Source organism: Homarus americanus, unplaced genomic scaffold, assembly GCF_018991925.1.
Source record: "Homarus americanus isolate GMGI-L3 unplaced genomic scaffold, GMGI_Hamer_2.0 scaffold34360, whole genome shotgun sequence".
NCBI lineage: Eukaryota > Metazoa > Arthropoda > Malacostraca > Decapoda > Nephropidae > Homarus > Homarus americanus.
This window is the reverse complement of record NW_024739403.1, coordinates 4060884-4080966: the sequence shown is the minus strand read 5'-3', so window position 1 is coordinate 4080966 and position 20083 is coordinate 4060884. Positions and strand designations below refer to the sequence as shown.

Genomic DNA, 20083 nt, shown 5'->3' with positions numbered 1-20083 from the left:
CGTACTAATACAGGTAATAATATTTCTTCTTATGAGGTTCAATGTGCCTGTTTAATCTAATCTATATAGGTTAAATACAAAAACAAGTATTATGTTCCTTTACTGGAAAATGAAAAAACAATGCACTTTGGTATCCACTGAAATATGATAAAAAAAAAAGTCAAAGAGCAAACTGTGACAAAAATACTTTAAAACTAATTCTGCTGAAGCACTAAAAATGCTTAACTATTACTTCTTCTGTTTCTTTTTCTCTGCTTCCTCTTCCTTCTCCTTTTCGATTTCTGTAACAATTTTTTCAAGGCTGCCAATATCCAGCATCTGAAATCAAACACAAATGATGACGTTCAACTACATAGTAGCAACAGATCACTGGACATACAGATGTATGTGGTAAACTGAGTTGAACATAACACCTATTTTCTCTGCACACAGTATTTAGTGTTTGCCTTTTCCTCCACAACTAGTTTTTCAATTGTAACCTGAAGTATAATTTAAAACATTACAAGAACTCACCCTCATTGGTTCATTAGGTTTCATAATGGCCACCTCAACATTCTTGGCACCTGACTGAACAACTTCAAGAAGGGCTCGCACCACCAACTTGATAGCTCCTTCTTCTGTAGATACAGCTTCCTCAGAGTAGTGTTTCTCCAAGAACTCACGGACGGTTTTAGCACTTCGGCCAGTAGCATTAGCCTAGGCAAAAACAAAATCTCATAATTATTTAGGACAATTAAAATTTTCTCTACAAATTCAACAATTTTTTAACATGTTTGTTAATGTGTCCCCGGGTGCAAAAGGACAAAAAATGCTTTGCAATTAAACTAACAAGAATAATACTATAGGTAGGTATCCCTCGTTTAGCGTTATTCGGTCTTGCGATAAATTTTTTTTTTACTCTTTGTTGAAAGTTAAGTCAAAATTTGGTTTAGTGATTGCTCGAGTCAATGGGAAGGGGGAAAAACTGTGGATGAGGTGGTCTGTGAGATGGCATGTTACCATTGTTATATGTAATGAATCTATAAAAGTTGTAAAGTCATTACAAGACTGTACTCTAATGTGGCTTAAAATAAAGAAAATATACAGTACAGTACAAGATAATATAAAACAATAAAATAAGAAAAATAAAGAGCATGGGCTGGAGTACACGTGATAAGTAGGAGTTGCAAGCACAATTGTAATATTCACTATTTTCTTTGCTCCTCTCCTACTCTTTCAGGCTGAGAGGGCACAGAAAAAGACAAATATGCTGCACACTAAATACCCAACAGCTATCACATACCATCCATTCTGTGTAAGTGCCTGAGGGATCTGTTAGGTACAGGTGGGGTGAGCCATCCATATCAAACCCTGCAATTAGACAAGATGTACCAAATGGCCGACGTCCATTGCTTTGTGTGTAACGCTGCTTTAGTGTGGCAATAAATCTGTAATACACAAATGAGTATTAAACTTTAGTAGTTAAGTACAGTAATTTCCAAGTCCATCACAATTTTAGAAATGGTCATAGAGGAGAAAAAAAATACAAAATTGTTAGGTAACAATATAATCAAGAATGAATTTTCAAATTTGTATCTATTTTTTAATTTAATTTACTACTCTATATTAAAAAAAGTCAAGAATACTGTACTCATAGAAATTCTCGTATACATAATATCAACTGATCTAGAGGTCCTTAACCTACATACTATAACACCACTTTGAAGATATTAAAAGTGGCTTATTATACTGTCTGTATTCACAGCTATTTTGCACTGTACTGTATAGTGCAAACATTAAACTAACTACAACCTTTATATAGGGTCTACCTTACCTAGTAATGTACTCTAAGGTGACAGGATCCTCCACTGTGAGTTTGTGAGACTGGCATTCCACACGTGCTCTGTTTACCAGGATACGTGCATCAGCAGTCAGTCCTAGTGATGAAGCAAGGTTTATTACTGTACAGTACCTGTAAACTTTCAATGTGAACACATGGATATTACTACATTCTATGCCTGGAGCTATAAATTAATATATATATATATATATATATATATATATATATATATATATATATATATATATATATATATATATATATATATATATAGTAGATACTTATGGTAACTGCACCATACCTGCAAAGGCCATAAGTACATGGTCATCAAGGAGGCAGATCTTTCTTACAGTCCGTTCCTCTTGTAGCTTTGGAACAGACTTCTTTTCAACACAAAGAACCACCACATCTTTGCCCTTCACACCGACCTAGGGAGAAAAAAAATTTATACAATTCTTTGGTAAATTTATTTTTCTGACAGCCATCTACAGACAACATACAGTAGGACCCCATATTCTGTCTGTTTGCTTCATCTCTCTCCTGATCACACTCTTCTCTTAAGTTTTAATTAGGGATTTCTTGTACTGTAACAGTACCAGTATGATTCCTTTTTTTTTTATTTCAAGAGTTAGGTTTGTGACTTTTTGATTTAGTCATTCTTGTCTGCTTTGTTGAAGTCTTTCCTGTTTCCAATTATAACAGCTTGTCACAAGTTTGTACCCATAATTCGTACTCCCTTAATTTGAAATTACCCATAATTTATAATGTTTTACTGTTGCAAAAACAAATTATACCTATAATATTTGGTAAAATTTTTAAATAGAGCCATTTGGAAATATTGCGATACTGGTATATGCATTAATTTTTTTTTAAATATTTGGTAAAATTTTAATTTACGAGACATTTATGAATATGTATGGCACGTGTCACCATGAGATGTGACCGCCCGTCCCAGTGTAAACAAGTACAGGTATACGCGTGCTGGTCAGTTCACGTGGGTCAGTTGTGGAGTGCATGTATTGTATATGGACTACTGCACAAGTCTTTTCACATGTTTTTCCATCTGGTATTGTATTTAGAAATGTTTAAATTTTGATTGGGGCAGATAATGAAAAACTACTGCTGTATTGTGTTTTTCCCTCGGGAGGTGTGCCCCTTAATTCATAATATCTCATAATTCGTAAGGGCTAGAGCCCCTATTATTTAAAAATATGGGGGTTGTACTGTATGCATTATCCAGATCTTTAAAACTGCTTATAAAAGTTTGGATAAGTGGCAAAATATTGATCAGAAAAAATAGAGATAGTAGGAATGTACCGGGCACGGCAAAATATCCACTGCCAATAGATTATGAACAGAAAGAAACCTACCTAACCAAACACGAAAATAAGAAAATTATTGGTAAGTTTGGACCGACTCGCTGTGGTCTAACTTACTAGTCCAAACTTACCGGATACTTAATAAACTACCTCCACGACAGGGAAGCCACATTTAAATTTGGCTAATACCAGAAAATATTATTCAGCACATAGATACCCTCTTACATAAGGGTTCAAAGACTGAATTTCAACCTTACAGTAGTGAAAAACAACTTCCAGGGAAATAAACCTTTCAAAATCTTTATTATGTTATCCTTGATTTAACTGACTTAATGTTTACAACTGTATAACTTAATTGCCTATGTACACGTTGAATAAATGTGAACTTGGATGACTTGTATTGAATAAACTTAAATTTGTCACCCACAAACTCAGAGTAAATTGGTGCCTATAAACTAGATTATTACAGCGATGCCTGACAACAAACTTTACTATAATTTCAAATGATCACAAACACGGCAACTAATATAATAATTTTTCTTCTAAGGTGACGAGATGACTTGTGCTTGATACAAGAGTGAGCCCGGCATTGGATATTTTCGTTAACAAATAAGTATACACTGACAAAAATTACCACATTTGATACTCACCGCCGTGGAGCCCTTCTTGACAGCTTCCTGGGCATATTCGACCTGAAATAAGTGACCATCAGGGCTGAAAACTGTGATAGCACGGTCATAACTAGTCCCCGACATGATGACTGGCGAGTATAACAACACACAGGTGGCGGCCTCTGTCGGCTCCTCCCCGCGCCACCTTCAGCATGGTCTCAACAATTCTATCTCACAATTTGTTATTATTGATGGACTAGTATAATAATATTACTAGCCATGCTCTGCACTTTAATTTCTTATTTGTTGAAGCGCAGTAATAACATTATAGAGTCAGCGTCACCGTGGCCGCCCCAGAGGTAACGCGCGTATCACCCACAGTATGGCCAGAGTTCGAGTCCCGCTAGGCCAGTGCGCCCGTGAGTAGGATGTTGTCCAGTGGACCTTGGTGTGCCACTATCACACACCACAGGTTTCCTGGACTCCAGTTTCCTCCTGCACTTACACTGGATAGACAAACCGCCCGTTGATTGAAAATGCCCAAAGGAAGATCACCAGACTGGTGCATGCCCAGTACTTGCCAACAGTGAGTAACAGAGAAGTGACCGATCGCCCAAGCGGCTAACAAGCCGATCAGTGGCGAAGAGGATAAAGTAAAGTAATGGTAAAAATGCCAAAGAAATTAAGAGAAGAATAGTTTAAACAAAAAATGCATTTAATAATCATATAGGACGTTTAAATGTTGCTTATAACCAGTACAGTATACTGTTATATTAGATTTCAATGAAAACTTGTGGTCCTTTATTTCTCTTCCCTATTGTTAAAACGTCTTAATATAAGATGGTTAATATTTAGAAGTTGTCAAGCATGGAACTCGATCTATATTGCTTCTTACAGGTACAGTCTCACCCAAAAGTTGGTTAACTCTCCCAGCCAGCTATTGCTGCACTGTTTGCTTCAGATGTTTGAAAATGTCTCAGTACCAACCAGAACATGAAACCGATACGAATGAATCTAAAGGTTCGAAGTAACAGACTCAAGTTCATACATCTGAAGCAGGCAGTGCAGCAATAGCTGGCTGGGAGAGTTAACAAACTTTTGGGTGAGACTGTACCTAGGGAGATAGGGAGTAAAAACTTTGAGTCTAGCGTTTTCGACGGAAATTTTTAGTTTTAGAGTTCTTTTAAATTTTATTTCCCTGAAATTATTAAAAATTCCCGGAGAAATTCATTGTTTACTTATAACCTAACCAATCGGCGTAAATTTGGATGTCACTCGAACGCAACACTTGTGCACCAGCGGTCAAGGCGGAAGACTGATCCAGCACTTACAAGATGGCGTGTGTCTGTGATGGTTGTTCCTTGGCGTCCTGGCGTCTAATTCAGCGAACCTTTGAGAATTCAGTTGTTGACATCTTCAGAGAGAACACCAGTCAAGTGTCCAAGGTGTGATTCAAACTGTCAGTATCGTGATGCTCGGCATACTGGACTCGGTATTGCAGTATGAGAGACTGCCCAAGGTAATTTTTTTAGGGGGGAGGTCAAGTCCTTCTGGTTTCTCTGATTAGGAGCTTTCGTTTCGTCTGTTTTTTTTTTATGTTTACCCCACAATTTCCCTCTGTTTTAAAGCCCAAGTGGCCCACTTTGTGCAACCAATGTTGTTGGTAATTGGGGGAGGGGGGGGTGTTCCTATCTACATAACTATTAATTTTCGACGGAACTGAAGGTTATATTCGTAAGAAACACGATGAAATAAACAATAAAATCCTGGTTTCCATAATTTCCATGCAATTACCAACCTGTAGGTCATTTTTAGTTATAACCCCATGATAAGTCCATTAATTGCCACCAATTACTTTGGTAATGTCTGAGAATAGCACTACCACCAGCAGGTGTTGTTCGATTTCATTCACTTTTTCCACATGTTCTTATCATTATAGTAAGTATTTTAAAAGAGGCGGCATTTACTAAAACCTAACAGAACCTGACCTTACCAACCAAAGAAACCTTCCTAACCTTACCCAACTTCCTAGCAGGGAGCTCCGCCCCCCACACCCCCCACCCAAGTAGATAGAATGTACTTATTTTTATATCTAGTACCAATAAAACTAACTTTGTTGAAGCGTCATGGTGTAATTTTACGTTTTTTGTGGGCGTGAGCGCACGCTCGGCCAGCATGAGCAGGTCGGTTATAATCAAACGTGGTGAGTCTGGTGCCTTCGCAAATTTTTCGGAGTATTTACGGTGCATAATTAATTTCTTCACGTACAAAGCACGTAGACACATAATTTTAGTGTCACATGATCAGTTTTTCATCGTATTTTATCCAGCAATTTCCCTCATCCCCCTATGCCATGCCCACTACAAGTGATTTATGATAAAGGAAAAGGAAAAGTAACAGAGACGTGACCGATAGCCCAAGCGGCTAACGAGCCGATCAGCGGTGAAGAGGATAAAAGTAAAAAAAGTAGAGGGCAAACTTTTTCGGAGTGAGGGTTGTAAACTCTTGGAACAATCTACCAGAAAGTGTTGTGACGGCACCGAGTGTGAGCTCTTTCAAGACAAGACTTGACCAACACTGGAGCGGGTTCAGGTACATTCAGGAGCCGGTGCATGCCCAGTACTTGCCAACAGTGCGTGACAGAGACGTGACCGATCGCCCGGGCGGCTAGCAAGCCGATCTTTTGGTGAAGAGGATAAAAGAAAAGGAAAAGTAATCAGAGACGTGACCGATCGCCCAAGCGACTAACTAGCCGATCAGTGGCGAAGAGGATAAAAGTAAGTAAAAGTGACGCCTGCTGGACCACCACTCCACGACCACCTGACGGAGACACATTGATACTGGCCAGATATTATGTAAATTATATTGATGATGTGTTGAAGGAATATCCTTCCTTCCTTAGGCTTTAGTAAGCCCCTTTATAATATTTATATATACTTGTCACACTTGCCAGATGTTTTTGGTGTTATTGTACAGGGGTACCTAGTGACAGCACTAGGATCCCGGTTCCTTTATCAAGGAATAGAATATGGAAATTGAAATTGAATTGAACTGTGTATTCAGTACATATTACACTATAATCTGGTTTTACTAATTGATGTTAATAGTGATGCACACATTTTTTGACGTCTTAAAGAACTTTTAATTCCTAGAAATAAGCAACTTTCAACATATACATAGAGTAAAATCGTCCAACGAGGTGATGTCACAGGTTCCAGTATGATTAGTTCAAACAGCGGTATCTACCAACATGGCGGGAGCTCAGCAAGTGACTGACTGCTCTTCGGACTTGCTGCTTTGAATGTTTAAAACATGGCCGAAAGAAAATGCTTGCAGGAAAAAAAAAGACAGGTAGTCCGAGGTGATACAGCAACACATGTCAATAACACTTCTAGTGCCGAATAATCTTCATGTGGCTTATTTCCTTGTTTAGAAGTGGATTTATTTTTAAAACATGAAAGGCGTTTGTTTCTCTAAAATTATTATTAGGTAAATAAGGTTTCATAGAAGTTAGCAATTTAACCAAGTCTTTTTTTATCATTCGTAACTAATGACCGTTGAACGTGAATCTTTAATGTTTTATATTTTATTCTTGGATGCTAAATAATGCATTACCTTCAGAGTATCAATGACAATTAATTGTCTTATAATAACTAGAGGAATAGTATATTTTTTTTTATTTAAGCATATGGTTTGTCTAAAGCTCAAAATTTTGTTTTGTGAAGGTTTCCCGCCTTACGTCACCGTCCATCCAGGTGGTGAATACAGAAAATATTGTTTACATGTTCATTAAAGACATGGCATAAACGTGGCGAATATGAGTATTATTTTCAAGTCAAGTTTTTTATTCGATATTCATTTCAGCTTAACACAATAATTGTACTGTATACCTTTCATTTTGACTTCCAATTATAGCTCCACAAATTATTTCTGAATGTCCTTGAGCGGTAATGTGTCATTATTTCGTTTTAAAAGATACTAAATTTTTTACTATACAATTTGCACTTACAATATTCTTATGAAAAACTGTATTAATTAATTTATGTTAATATTTCACAGAATTGTGTTCCACCTCCTAAAAAATATAAGCGAAAATAAAACGAGTTTTGTAGGAGCCAGATACCACTTTCTGATTGAAAGTTTCTGGAAATCGTGACATCATTCATTTAGACGACTGTACTGTTAAAATTATGGACGAAATGAAAACAATTGGAACCGATGACTCAATGAAAGACTTTGTACACAAGTACGATTTTTACTTGACCCCGGGAGGACTGTGTAGGATTAAAATACATTACCTGCAATATTTTAACGGAGTTATTCTACACACGAACACACACACACACACACACACACACACACACACACACACACACATAATAAAATGATTATGAAGACGGTAAATTCTCATAGACCTCTTGACACCGAGTGATGTTGACGTACGGCGAATCAAGAGACTGGCACTAATCCATTTATGACAACCAAACTATTGATACTAAAACAGCCTATTTGCTCAGAAAAATACAGACACAGAGTGGACAAAAATAACATTATTAACATGGCTGAGCCAATTGAGAGCCTGAGCTCAATTAGTAGAGTTTACTAATTGTTTTTCTCTAAAGTGTACTAACAGTTGAAATATTTGGTAAAAAAAATAATGGACATTTTGGACAGTTACTAGGTATTTACTGACTTAAACTAGAAGTACTAACAAAAAGCCATGATAATAGAATTTAGTAGATTTAATAGTCTTAAACTCCTAAACCAGAAATGGCAAAATGACAAAATAGCAGGACTTTATCGATAACAGTTGACATGAATTGCCATAAATCGAATGAAATGGCAAAACAAAAAATAAAGACTAATGACAACAACAGACATGCACTCCCTAATCTTCCAGCGAAACACAGCGAGATAAATTGAGGAAAAAATTGGGAAGTGTTTTGTATCCTAACTCTATAAAGTGAATGTATTGGTATTCAGGTGTAGTGACGCTGGCTCAGAGTTTGTGGGTCATCTGTTTACAATTACGATACGCTTGGAAGTTCGCTAACCTGTAGGCTATTTCATGACTGATATTGTCACTTACATTTCTGTATTTTCTCGCAGTCTCTCGCTATTTTTCCTCTTCTCCGTGAATGTGTGTAAAGAGAGAGAACACGGAACATTAGCTAAGCCTCTTTAGGTGTGGGACTGTGTAGTTAATCTCCCTCACCATTGTGCCGTCATCCTAAGATGCCTTCTGTCAACAGCTCTCCTCACAGCAGCACACGACGGGCGGACGAACACTATGCAGTTGCATGCACTGTGTGTCCGATCAGTATTGAAAACTCATTTATTTCCCTTATTGTACAAGTTGCTGCGTTGTTATGGGTGGTGATGTCCTTCATGCATTTGCCCGTGTATGGTGTACTGTAGTATTGTAATGATGTCTGCGGGTACTGATCTAGTCTGTGAGGAAGGGCAAGAAAAGTAAGGTAGCATCTAAAGCAGTGGTTCTTAACCTTTTAGGGTCGCTCCCCCTTTTGCAGTTGGTCCTCATCTCCACGCCCTCCTCCTTCCTTCATATAAAATTCTAAATCTAAAAAAATCCAAAACAATTTCCTCTTGAATTAAATAGGACAATTGAGAAACTAGTTTTTCATTCGTTACGTTAATAACTTTAATTATTCAAAAGCGTTTGTATAAGCAACCGTCCCAATCAGTGTTGATAAATTTTCAAATGTGAATTTTATTATCGTTTCTTCATCAAATTATCGTACACTTCCCGACATTATTACTACCTTAATTCAGACACTTTTAGTGGAATTTTGCATTTTCATTGATGTAGTTACCATTTACGACATTTTGAAGTATCTGTGGGGAGCGAGACCCCCAGAAAATCCAAATAAGGACATACACACACTTGTTAAGGCCATCCCTTATTTTTGCTCTGGGTTCACGCCCCCTTTGGAGATTACTCACGCCCCCCTGGTTAAGAACCGCAGTGTTGCGTTCCTAACATAAACTAGAATATAGTATAATATGTAAATGGGATTTGGTTGGATTAAAGTTACAACAGTAATAGAACAACGGAAGACTATCACTAGAGTTGTGAAACGTCAGCAAGGACAGCGAGAAGCCAAGGGACGTCCTGGAGTGTTTGGTGTCCTCAGGTTGAGAGGAGGACTGTAGGAAATCATTGAACGTTGGCGGCGCAGCGCTTTGGGGTCGTGGGGCGTCGGGGAAGACGTGATGGAGACGTCGGCGGCTCCAGTGCTGTAGTCATGGCCTTATGGTCGTGGAGTCCAGGCAGGAGCAGAGGTCCGGAGGAGGAGCCCGTAGTGGAGGAGAGAGAGAGAGTTGTTGAAGTAAACGAAGGAGAGTGAGAGTTGATGGCAAATATCTTTGCCAGGGTAGAGGAGAGGAAAGAGAGAAGGGAAGAATAAAAACGGGAAGTAATGTAGTTGGGAATAATGGCAGGAGGGCTGAGTCTAGGTGATTGATTAGGGTGGTGATCTTTACACACCATGTGCCCGCCGCTCAAGGGAGGCAGGGAGGAGAGGCAAAGCTAAGCTTACTAGGTATTCCTAAATTATAAATAACTTCAACTGATTTCAATAGAGTAATAAATATTAAATTATGTTAGTTCGATAAATATATATATATATATATATATATATATATATATATATATATATATATATATATATATATATATATATATATGCGGAATAAACCATATATTTCCTAAGAATAGATGTGTATTTATTATTATTATTATTATTATTATTATTATTATTATATTTTCGCCCCCTGGGTCCTGATGTGGGTCAGTGACCTGTGCCGGGGTGGGCTAATCCCATGGAGGTATAATATTATTATACCTCCATGGCTAATTCCCATAAAAATGAAAAAAAATACAACAATTACGATCTACGACGGGGGTCTTGTTTTGAAATTCGTTCCTGCTGTAGATGATAGGATGTGTAAGCACCGTGACGTCACGTCACCGCAACTCGTTTAGTTTCTCGATTGAAAGAACTAAAGCTTTAAGTTCAAGATCACAAATACCATTATAAAGTCGTGCGTTTGGCGTTTGGTAGTGTAGTTGTTTATTACAATGTTATCAACCGCATGAGTCGACCATTGTAGTTTATTATAAATGTTATTAGTCTCAGCCACAACTTCAACAAAGTATAGATCGATATAAAGGAAAATATCTCTATCAAAACTGAAGACATCTTTAGTAGTAATATAAAAAAATTTTATGGAAGGTGAGCAGCGATTTTTACCGTTCGAGTGACTTCTCAGAAATCTTTATTAGTTTTCTGTTTTGTGCTAATGTATTTTTCCAAGGTTAAGATGAGGAAGGCGAGAAGAGCACATATAGAGAGCTGGAGAAAAGCAGTCATGACATTAGAGAGGGTGCAGGCTGTGAGAGAACTCCGGCTGGAGCAGTCGGCGGGGGTCGGCAGCCACTTGTGCATGAACTTGACGTAGATGCCAGTGTCTCTCACTTGTGTCAGGCTGTAGGGAGACAAGAACACTCCCTGATTATTTTGTACGCAGCATATGGGTATTTAGGTAATATCAAGAGCTTTGAACCTCAGATTATGTCCTCTTAAGTAAAAGTTAGATAAATGAGTCATACTACATCAGGTCTCGCTGAACTGTAGTGATATTTCACTGGAGAAGCGAAGGTAAAATTAGGTCACATCTAAACAGTTTTGAAAGTTCACTTAATTTAGGTTAGTATTTGTACCTGGTCATGCAAGTTCTATTTTATCAGTGTTAATAACTCAGACGCCAAAATGTAAATACGAATTTTCTAATAGATTAATTATTGGCATGGGTCAAAGTTGTGACATATTGATTCTGGGAAGATATACATAAATAATCAAAATATTCTTTACAAGGGTGAAGCTGCTGTCGTATGTATTTGATCTTATACAAATGTGATGATGATCTAAGCTGCAAAATTCACACAAGGTATTTGAAAGTATCTTAGTGAAGAGGCACATTTCAAAGTAATGTTATTCTAATCTTTACAAATTTATACTTCGAAAGGTTACGAGAATGATTTTTTGGAACTAGTCACTACAAAAACGGTTGTTATGTAGGCTGAGTTATTATGGGAGGCAGGATGTGAGGATGAAGAATTGTGATAATTGCTTCTCTTGTTGCCAGTCAACTAATTCCGTACTCGTCAGTAGAATTATCATTAAAATATCATATGGCATAAACAAACACAGTGGTGAAGATGTGTGCCACAATGGAAGTGCGCTTACTAGTAGTCGATGATCCTGCGGAGGGGAGAGCCCTTGGGGACGGCAAAGGTGGTGGGCACCTTCAGGTAGGTTGGTGACAGCATCAGCAAATCACAGTTATGGCCATACGTGGACAGAAAGTGAGTCTCGTCGATCATTTGCACGTAGCGGTCCTCCAGGGCTCGCTGGATACCCAGAGCGTCATTCGGGGATAAAGTATGGTGGATAGGCTCCACCATTTCCTGCCACGCTTTATGGTATATCCCGCTGGGAGCAAACTGTAAAAGTTCCTATCGTTTATATTTATTCTTCTCCATTACCGAAAGCGTTGTACAAACTTGCTACCTCCGTTTACATCGTTGACAAGTTTTCCAGTCTCTCATTTTCTTTGATACCGTATGAGGACTAAAATTTAAATAATATATCAATACTTGTATTTTTGGGTACCAAACCCCCTAAAGATAAATTAGTTATCCATTTCATTATTCCAATTACCAATTCAAATCTTTAAGGTTAGATGAACAGTGTATAATATAAATCTCGTGTCAACCCACCTGGAAGGCAGCGTCTATGGAGGAGCTCTTCATGTAGCCCATGTAGTAAGAGCCGTCGTCGAGCGCCCCCTGCAGGTTTCTGAAGGGCGGTGACTCAGACGACACGGTGAGGTTGGAGATTAGGAAGCAGGTGTAGTGAACGAAGAACAGTGTGTTGGTTATGTAGATGATGATCATCACCACTCTGGCAGCCCCGCTATTTACCTTCAAGTATGTGCCTAAGAAACACAAAACAGTAAACAACACAGCAACAACAACAACAATGTGCCTCTCAAAGAACAGTACTTTGGGAAATATCGATTCTGAGTGACTGTAACTATGGTATTCAATATATTTATCCCTAAATCTACCACTCCATAATTGTCATCTAGCCTTATCAACTGTGTGTATTTAGTATGGATCGGTTAATACTGTGAACGCTCGAGTGGTAACAAACAAACGGACGGACAAACTGAACCGACTGATAAACTTGAAGAGAACATACAGTATATTTGTTTGTTGACAAGGAACAGCAGATTTATTAGTCAAAATTTAAGGGGGTTAGTTGAGGGGGCTCAAAACTGGCACTGTATTATCTTTGGAATCTTTATGGGCTTATGTGTGCCTATGGACCCGTATGTGTGTGTGTGTGTGTGTGTGTGTGTGTGTGTGTGTGTGTGTGTGTGTGTGTGTGTAAAGAAGACGTTTACAGTATGTCTGGATCCCCAAAATATGTTTTAGCTTAATTGAATTCTTTAACTGACTCATAAACATGTAAACACAATTTATTAAGGTTCAGTAATCGTCTTCAGGTGTTTTAAGCTATCGTCCTTAAGGGGTTAAATGATAATCTGGGGTTAATTCATTGCACTCAAAAGGTTAAATGATCATCCTCTAGGCATAAAGTCACCTTCAAGAGGTTATATCATCGTTCTGAAGGGATTAAATGGTCGTCTTTAAGGGGTTTAATCGTCCTTTTCAAAGGGGTAACGTTAAATCATATTCCTCAAAGGGTTAAATCATGTCAAATGGTTATATAATTATCATGTCAAAGGGTTAAATCATCATGTCAAGGGGTTAAATCATCTTCCTCAAAGGGTTCAATCATCATGTCAAGGGGTTAAATCATCTTCCTCAAAGGGTTAAATCATCATGTCAAGGGATTAAATCATCATGTCAAGGGGTTAAATCATCGTCCTCAAAAGGGATAAACAGTGAACTTTGAAAATGTAAAAACAAAAAACAAAATCCGGTCGCGCTAGTCGTCGCTCGCTGGCCCAATTAAGACAACCTAAAATCGTCCTCACGTACTTTGGTTGCACAAAGAGCCGAAGGTCATGAGGAAGGCGTCGCCGAGGGTGAAGTGAGCGACCTCTGAGGGGGAAAACCCGGTGAGGTAGAAGAGAAAGGCGGCCCCTACAAGGAAAAGCAAGACTACAGGCCACACCACACTGTCGAACTCCCTGGTGTAACTCGTCCATGTGTAAGCCTGGCTGCTGGGTCGACGTATCACCATCTTGTACCTGTCCGTGGGGTATGACAAGGGTTATTTGTACGTGACTGACTGTTTTCTTGTACGTTATATATATACAGGGTGTCTAGTTGTATCTGTTCATGGTAAGGTTAGTGGTTATCTGTACGTGGTTGGATGTCCCTGAGCTCGTGTATAAGGGTACTTGTATACGGTAAGTTAGTAGCTGTCTGTACGTGACCTTGTATACGTGGCGGCACCATATTGTACCTGTTCGTGGTAATGTGTGTGTGAGAGAGAGCACCACATTTACTCACCCGAGCATGGCGAAACTGAAGCAGAAGTCGACAACGGTGGAACGCTTGAGGGTATGGTCTAGAGGGGCCACTATGACATCCCCCTTGCCGGCCAGGATGTCCCCTACCAGACCGTCCCACCCTCCGTCACTACCGTCCTCAGTACGCTTCGGGGCGCCCCATTTCCCGTCTTTTACGATTACACAGCTGTACCTGATGTTCAAGAAGAGGCGAGATGAATAGGTGATAGAGAGGAGGACATGTAAATAATATATAAGTTAATTTATAAAGTATACTAGACGGTCAATGGAGAATTATACATCGTAAACTACTGTCATTGTTTTTTCAGTTATCCCCAATTACAAGAATGGTGTTCACAGCTCAACATTTGTGAAAGTTACGTTAGGAACAGAAGTTATGAAGCCAAAAGGAAGAAATTTGAAGGGACATACAGCTTAGACATTACACCTCCATGGGTTGCAGTTCTTTTTGAGCACTACTACTACTACTACTACTACTACTACTACTACTACTACTACTACTACTACTACAACGAGCGTGGCCTCCATCCTCCCCCAATAGCCACACCTTCGCCGCCATTTTATTACCTTAAAATTAAATATCCTATTACATAAGTAGCTATCCTAGCTGTGTTGAGTTAGTTGAGCCACAGATCTATGCAGCATTCAGTGACTGTTGCCTTATAGTCAATATCTGCAACTGTTGTCGGCTTAGGGGCCGATGCTCTCGTTCCCCTGAGGTAGAGCAAAGCAGACCTAAGGAGAGAGAAGGACAGTCGACATCTCATCCAGGCTGTAACATAACTTCTGGGCTGCTGCTTCTGTTAAGATAGCACCTCTGCGAGTCTGGCGTAGAAGCATCTTGCACTTGGTCCCATCCCACCAGATGTTGTGAACACTAGAGGAGTGAAGCTGCCTTGATCAACGTTCTGAATTCTCTCCCCGTATGTCCATATCTTGTCGTTCTCGTTCCTCCTTTGTGCAGCATCGAGAACTAAGTTGTGGTGACATGCGGCCATGGGATAAAAAATCCTGATGTCGAAGAAGGCTCGCTGTCCCCACGTCCAGAATCCTTAAGCACTGACGTCAACACGGGCTTCGTTGGATGTGTTTGAAGTTGGATGTTGGAAATTCTCACCGTCCATTGGAAGGAGGGTCGGTTCTACCCTGACATCACTGCAGATTTCCTTCAACATATTTGCTGTGAGATCCCTTACTTCGTCATGCCTCATGCATACGAAGGCCCCTTTCTTGCACACCATGGCGTGATCGACGTCATAGGAAGAGCCACACACGCATTGGGAGGTCAAACCTTCTACTGGCCTACCGTACCTTAGAGCATTGGCATCTGTAAATTCTTGTTTATTGAGACTGAAACCATTTGCCATTATCGGTAACGTAGTTAACCAGTTCGAGGAGCCCACCTCCTGCGCTATAGCTACTTTTTTTTCATATTCTCTGGTATTTGCAGCATCAGTTGCTGCAACTTATCACTTTGGCCGTGCTGTCGTAATGGACCTTCGAATCTTGTTTACTTCACTGGTATTCACCTCCCCTGTTGCGTTCTGAGCTATTATGTGGTCCGTGAGGGCTGCCGTGAGCTTAACTGAGTTTTGATTTTCGGTGGCAGCAATCTCCTCTGGATTGGTCAATCCCATTCCTCCCAAGGACACTTTTCCCTCACTCATCTTGTTACCAAATTTTCTGGCAACATCCTCAGTGTTTTGCTTTCCGTCTCTTATAAATTTTAGACTCTCCTGCAGTGTTCTTGCTTCGCAAAGGAGATCATCAAAGGGCCCCTTTCTGCCACATTGTCAATCTCCTTTGCTGCCACGTTTTCTTTGCACCTTGTGTGTGTCCTGACAGAATAGATGGGGTATTATGGCCAGTATTTGAAGAGCTAATGGGGCCAGGGGGCTGTCATGATTGTAATTGATTATGAGGGAAGTTATCTCCCGGACCAATTCTTTGGTGGCCGCGCACTTAGGTGGTTCAAAGAGGTTAGCTGGCGACCACCTGATCAATTCTACTACTACTACTACTACTACTACTACTACTACTACTACTACTACTACTACTACTACTACTACTACTACTACTAATACTACTGTTGTTGTTGACGTTCTTAGCGACATAACAACAGTTGTATACAGGTCAGAGCTGATATAACTCACGTGAAGTTGGATCGTTCGCGCATCACCTCCCAGATATCCGCCATCCAGCCGCTGAGTCGTGCGGATCCGTCTCCCTGTTCCTCCGTCAACATGAACGGCGAGTACTGCACACACGCACACACACGGGGGAATAACAGAATTTTTGTTTTATATTCTTGAGGTGATAGTTACGGATAATAATATTACAATTATGAAAATAAACTGTATATAATTTTTATTGCGAATAATTGGAAGTAAATGAACTGCCATTACAGTGAAAGTACACAAAATACACAAACACGACTATCACTTTGAACCTCCTAGTACAATAATGAGTAAAATAACTGATAAATGACGCATACTGTACTTGAGAGAGAAAGCAAGGATAATTAGTAGTTTCGTATTGTGAATTTCTGTAATTCACGTAATGTAAATTTATGTAACTGTAGCTGCAACACACTTACCTTAAATCGTAATAACACAGGTAGGCCTACTGGAAATAGCAATAATACAGGTAGGCCTACTGAAAATTGCTGTAAGACAAGTATTACCGGAATAATAACTTAAGAACCAGTTGAGCGAGTACCGAGAGGGTGAGGCAGCTGAGGTGAAGTCCTGATAGGTCAGTTCTGCGTGTGACGACATCTTCCTTCGGTGACGTCATCGAGGGGGCGTGATGACCTGGGGTTCTGGGTAGCCAATTACCGACGTGTCTCACTTTTTGCTTGGCTTGTGGTTCTGGAGGAGAGAGAGAGAGAGAGAGAGAGAGAGAGAGTATTCATAGTTAGGCATCAAACGTTTGTTATGTAAGTGAAATATATCCAATACGAATGCTCTTATGTTATGTGAATGTCTTGTCCTTTGTAAACTTTTGTTGTATGCTGACGAGAGTGGCCTCTTCTCTCCCTAACACCTCTTCTTTTCCAACCTCTCTCTCTCTCTCTCTCTCTCTCTCTCTCTCTCTGACTTCCTTCCCTCCTCACCACCTTCCTTCATTTCTTCTCTTTTCCTAACCTTTTCTCTCTCTTACTCCTGGACTTCCCCCCCCCTTCCCTCTCTCTCTCTCTCTCTGTTGCTTAATATGAAACTGAGAAGAAAAAATAGGAAAAAAATAGGCTTTACCTTTGACAATGGCTCACTCGTATAGTACTCATTAAATAGCCGGACAGGGCCAGGATAAAAATTGGTAGCTGTCGATTGAAATTGGGAGCCACTCATCACCACTATTAAGGACTATTGAAATTGGGGGCCTATGAAGCTTGGGAGGTAATAAAATTGGGAGTGCCCGAAATTGGGAGCTGTGAAATTGAGAGCTGCTAAAATTGGGAACTACCGAAATTGGATTTGAAATATTGAGATTTGGTGCTATTGTAATTGGAAGGATTATAATTAGGAGCAATAAAAAGGGAGCTACTGAAATTGGGAAATAGCCTACTGAATTTGGGAATAAATTAAATTGGGAAGTATTTAAATAATGAAATAATGAAATTGGGAACTATTGACATTGGGAACTACTGAAATTGGGTGGTAATGGGAATGAAAACTAGGTGATTCACTATTTAAAACGATTAAATTGGGGGATATTGAAACTATGAAGTGTCAAAAAATAAGTCTTAAAACTTGACGGGTATTAAAAATTGGCAGCTATTTAAAAATTTGGCATATACCTGTACATTGAGAGCTTTTAAAAATTTGGGGCGATTAAAAACTGGTAACTGAACATTGGAGGAAAAACTGAATTAAAAAAAAAAGAAGCCGTTAATGTAGATAAATATAACTGCTTCATTAAGAGGCAAAACATAAAGTGTAATTCCAAATATAACGATTTTACGACTCAGTTAACGAGCGGAATTACCCAATTTCTCCTGGGAGTAGGGACGGAAGATAGTGCCCCCCCTCACCCCCACCCCCCCAACTCCCTAGGGAACAAGGGTGGAAGGGTGGGGAAACTTTTGAGGGTCTGGGGAACAGATTGGAATTGTAGAGTTCTCCCGAGGGCCACATGTTATTTTCAATGTCCTCTAAATTTCATCTAAATCTATTGACAAATCCTACACCATCAGCGTCTCCCCTTAAAGCAGAGAGAGAGAGAGAGAGAGAGAGAGAGAGAGAGAGAGAGAGAGAAAGAAAGAGAGAGAAATCCCTCGCTGAACTAGAGTATGGTCGTGGGCCACGCTGAGCCCCTCGGTGGGCCAAAAATGGTCCATGGGCCACAGTTTCCCTGTTCTAGGCCACCCGAACCTATACCTACTAAATTTCATCTCCTCGAAACTGTGGAACTGCATAAGGAACATACAGACACAGACAGACAGAAAACATATCAAAGGTTACCATTCCTTTTAAGTGAGAATATGAAAGCCCTTCTAACTAGCTGTTAAATCGACCAGGACGGAGTTGGAGGCTAAAATAGCGCCAAATTTGCACTGATAAATACTATAGTTAGAGAGCGTTCCTTTATCCCAAGTATTTTATTATTATTATTATTATTATTATTATTATTATTATTATTATTATTATTATTATTATTATTTTAACTTAGTTTATCTAGATAGTGGGCTGTGGCAACTCACCTATTTGGTAAACTTCCAACAGGTTCACGATTTCCTTCTCTCCGTAAGCCAGAGTCGCCTGCAACACATTACACAAGAAAAACTTATACCATATTACGATTTATTTGATCATACAGCAACTAAAATAGAAGCAACACTCACACACACAGATGCCATTTCCTCCGCACAATAATCGTGTATGGTGTATTTTTACGTATTTAATTATATTATTGATGATTGTATTACCTGTGTATTATAATTTTGCGTTGTATGAAAGGGATTATACGTTAATTAATGCTCTGAGCACTTTATCAATGTCACCAGAGAATTAGGTGGAATTTACCAGTTCTATTTTGTGTTGGTGTTTGTGTGATTGTTCTAGTAACTCTCTCTCTCTCTCTCTCTCTCTCTCTCTCTCTCTCTCTCTCTCTCTCTCTCTTACTTACCTGGTTCAGTAGAGGAAAGTAGACGAAAGGGAGGAAAGTAGGGTAGTCCTGTGTACACACCACCAGACAGTACACGTCCTTCTCTGAGTACTGCCTCAGCACCTGTAAGATACCCACGCCCCTGTAAGTACCACGACACCACGCCCCTTTTTTCTCTATACCACGCCCTCCTCTCTCATACCACGCCCTCCCGTCTATACCACGCCCTCCTCTCTCATACCACGCCCTCCCGTCTATACCACGCCCTCTCGTCTATACCACGCCCTCCCGTCTATACCACTCCCTCTCGTCTATACCACGCCTTTCCCTCTTATACCACGCCCCCCTCTCTATACCACGCCCTCCCATCTATACCACGCCTTCCCCTCTTATTTAGGTAGGCATGGTGGGCGTGGTAATGGGTTGTTGGCGTGGTTAGGAAGGTTTAAGTGGGTCTCAGAGGCATGGCTGCTCGTTAGGGACAGTGTGGATACAGCACACTGTATACTAAGTCTTCGGTACACAAGGAGGCAGCATGGCCGGTACTGCTCTCGACCGCATTCACTTCCCCCAAATTGTGAACGTAGGTATCCATGTATGGGTGTGAGACGGGAGATGTGGGCGTGGTTATGGGTTGT

General features: G+C 39.8%; 2 protein-coding genes across 2 annotated transcripts in view; both read right to left on the bottom strand.

The window, feature by feature from the left end:
- Window positions 1-87: 87 nt before the first annotated feature.
- Window positions 88-3945, bottom strand: LOC121874547 (proteasome subunit alpha type-7-like). Its single transcript, XM_042378729.1, has 6 exons — window positions 3789-3945; window positions 2121-2247; window positions 1814-1916; window positions 1283-1427; window positions 514-696; window positions 88-318 (listed from the first exon to the last, which is right to left on the bottom strand). The coding sequence occupies exons 1-6, from the start codon at window positions 3891-3893 to the stop codon at window positions 229-231; spliced, it is 753 nt and encodes a 250-aa protein (XP_042234663.1). The 5' UTR covers window positions 3894-3945; the 3' UTR covers window positions 88-228.
- Window positions 3946-12018: 8073 nt separating this feature from the next.
- Window positions 12019-20083, bottom strand: part of LOC121874615 (glutamate receptor ionotropic, kainate 2-like) — a 17936-nt gene continuing 9871 nt past the window's right edge. Inside the window, exons 2-6 of the mRNA XM_042378843.1 lie at window positions 19042-19099; window positions 14320-14511; window positions 13843-14054; window positions 12553-12770; window positions 12019-12276 (exon numbers count right to left, since the gene is read on the bottom strand). Of these exons, the coding sequence (XP_042234777.1) occupies window positions 12019-12276; window positions 12553-12770; window positions 13843-14054; window positions 14320-14511; window positions 19042-19099 (938 nt within the window). The remainder of the gene's footprint in view (window positions 12277-12552; window positions 12771-13842; window positions 14055-14319; window positions 14512-19041; window positions 19100-20083) is intronic.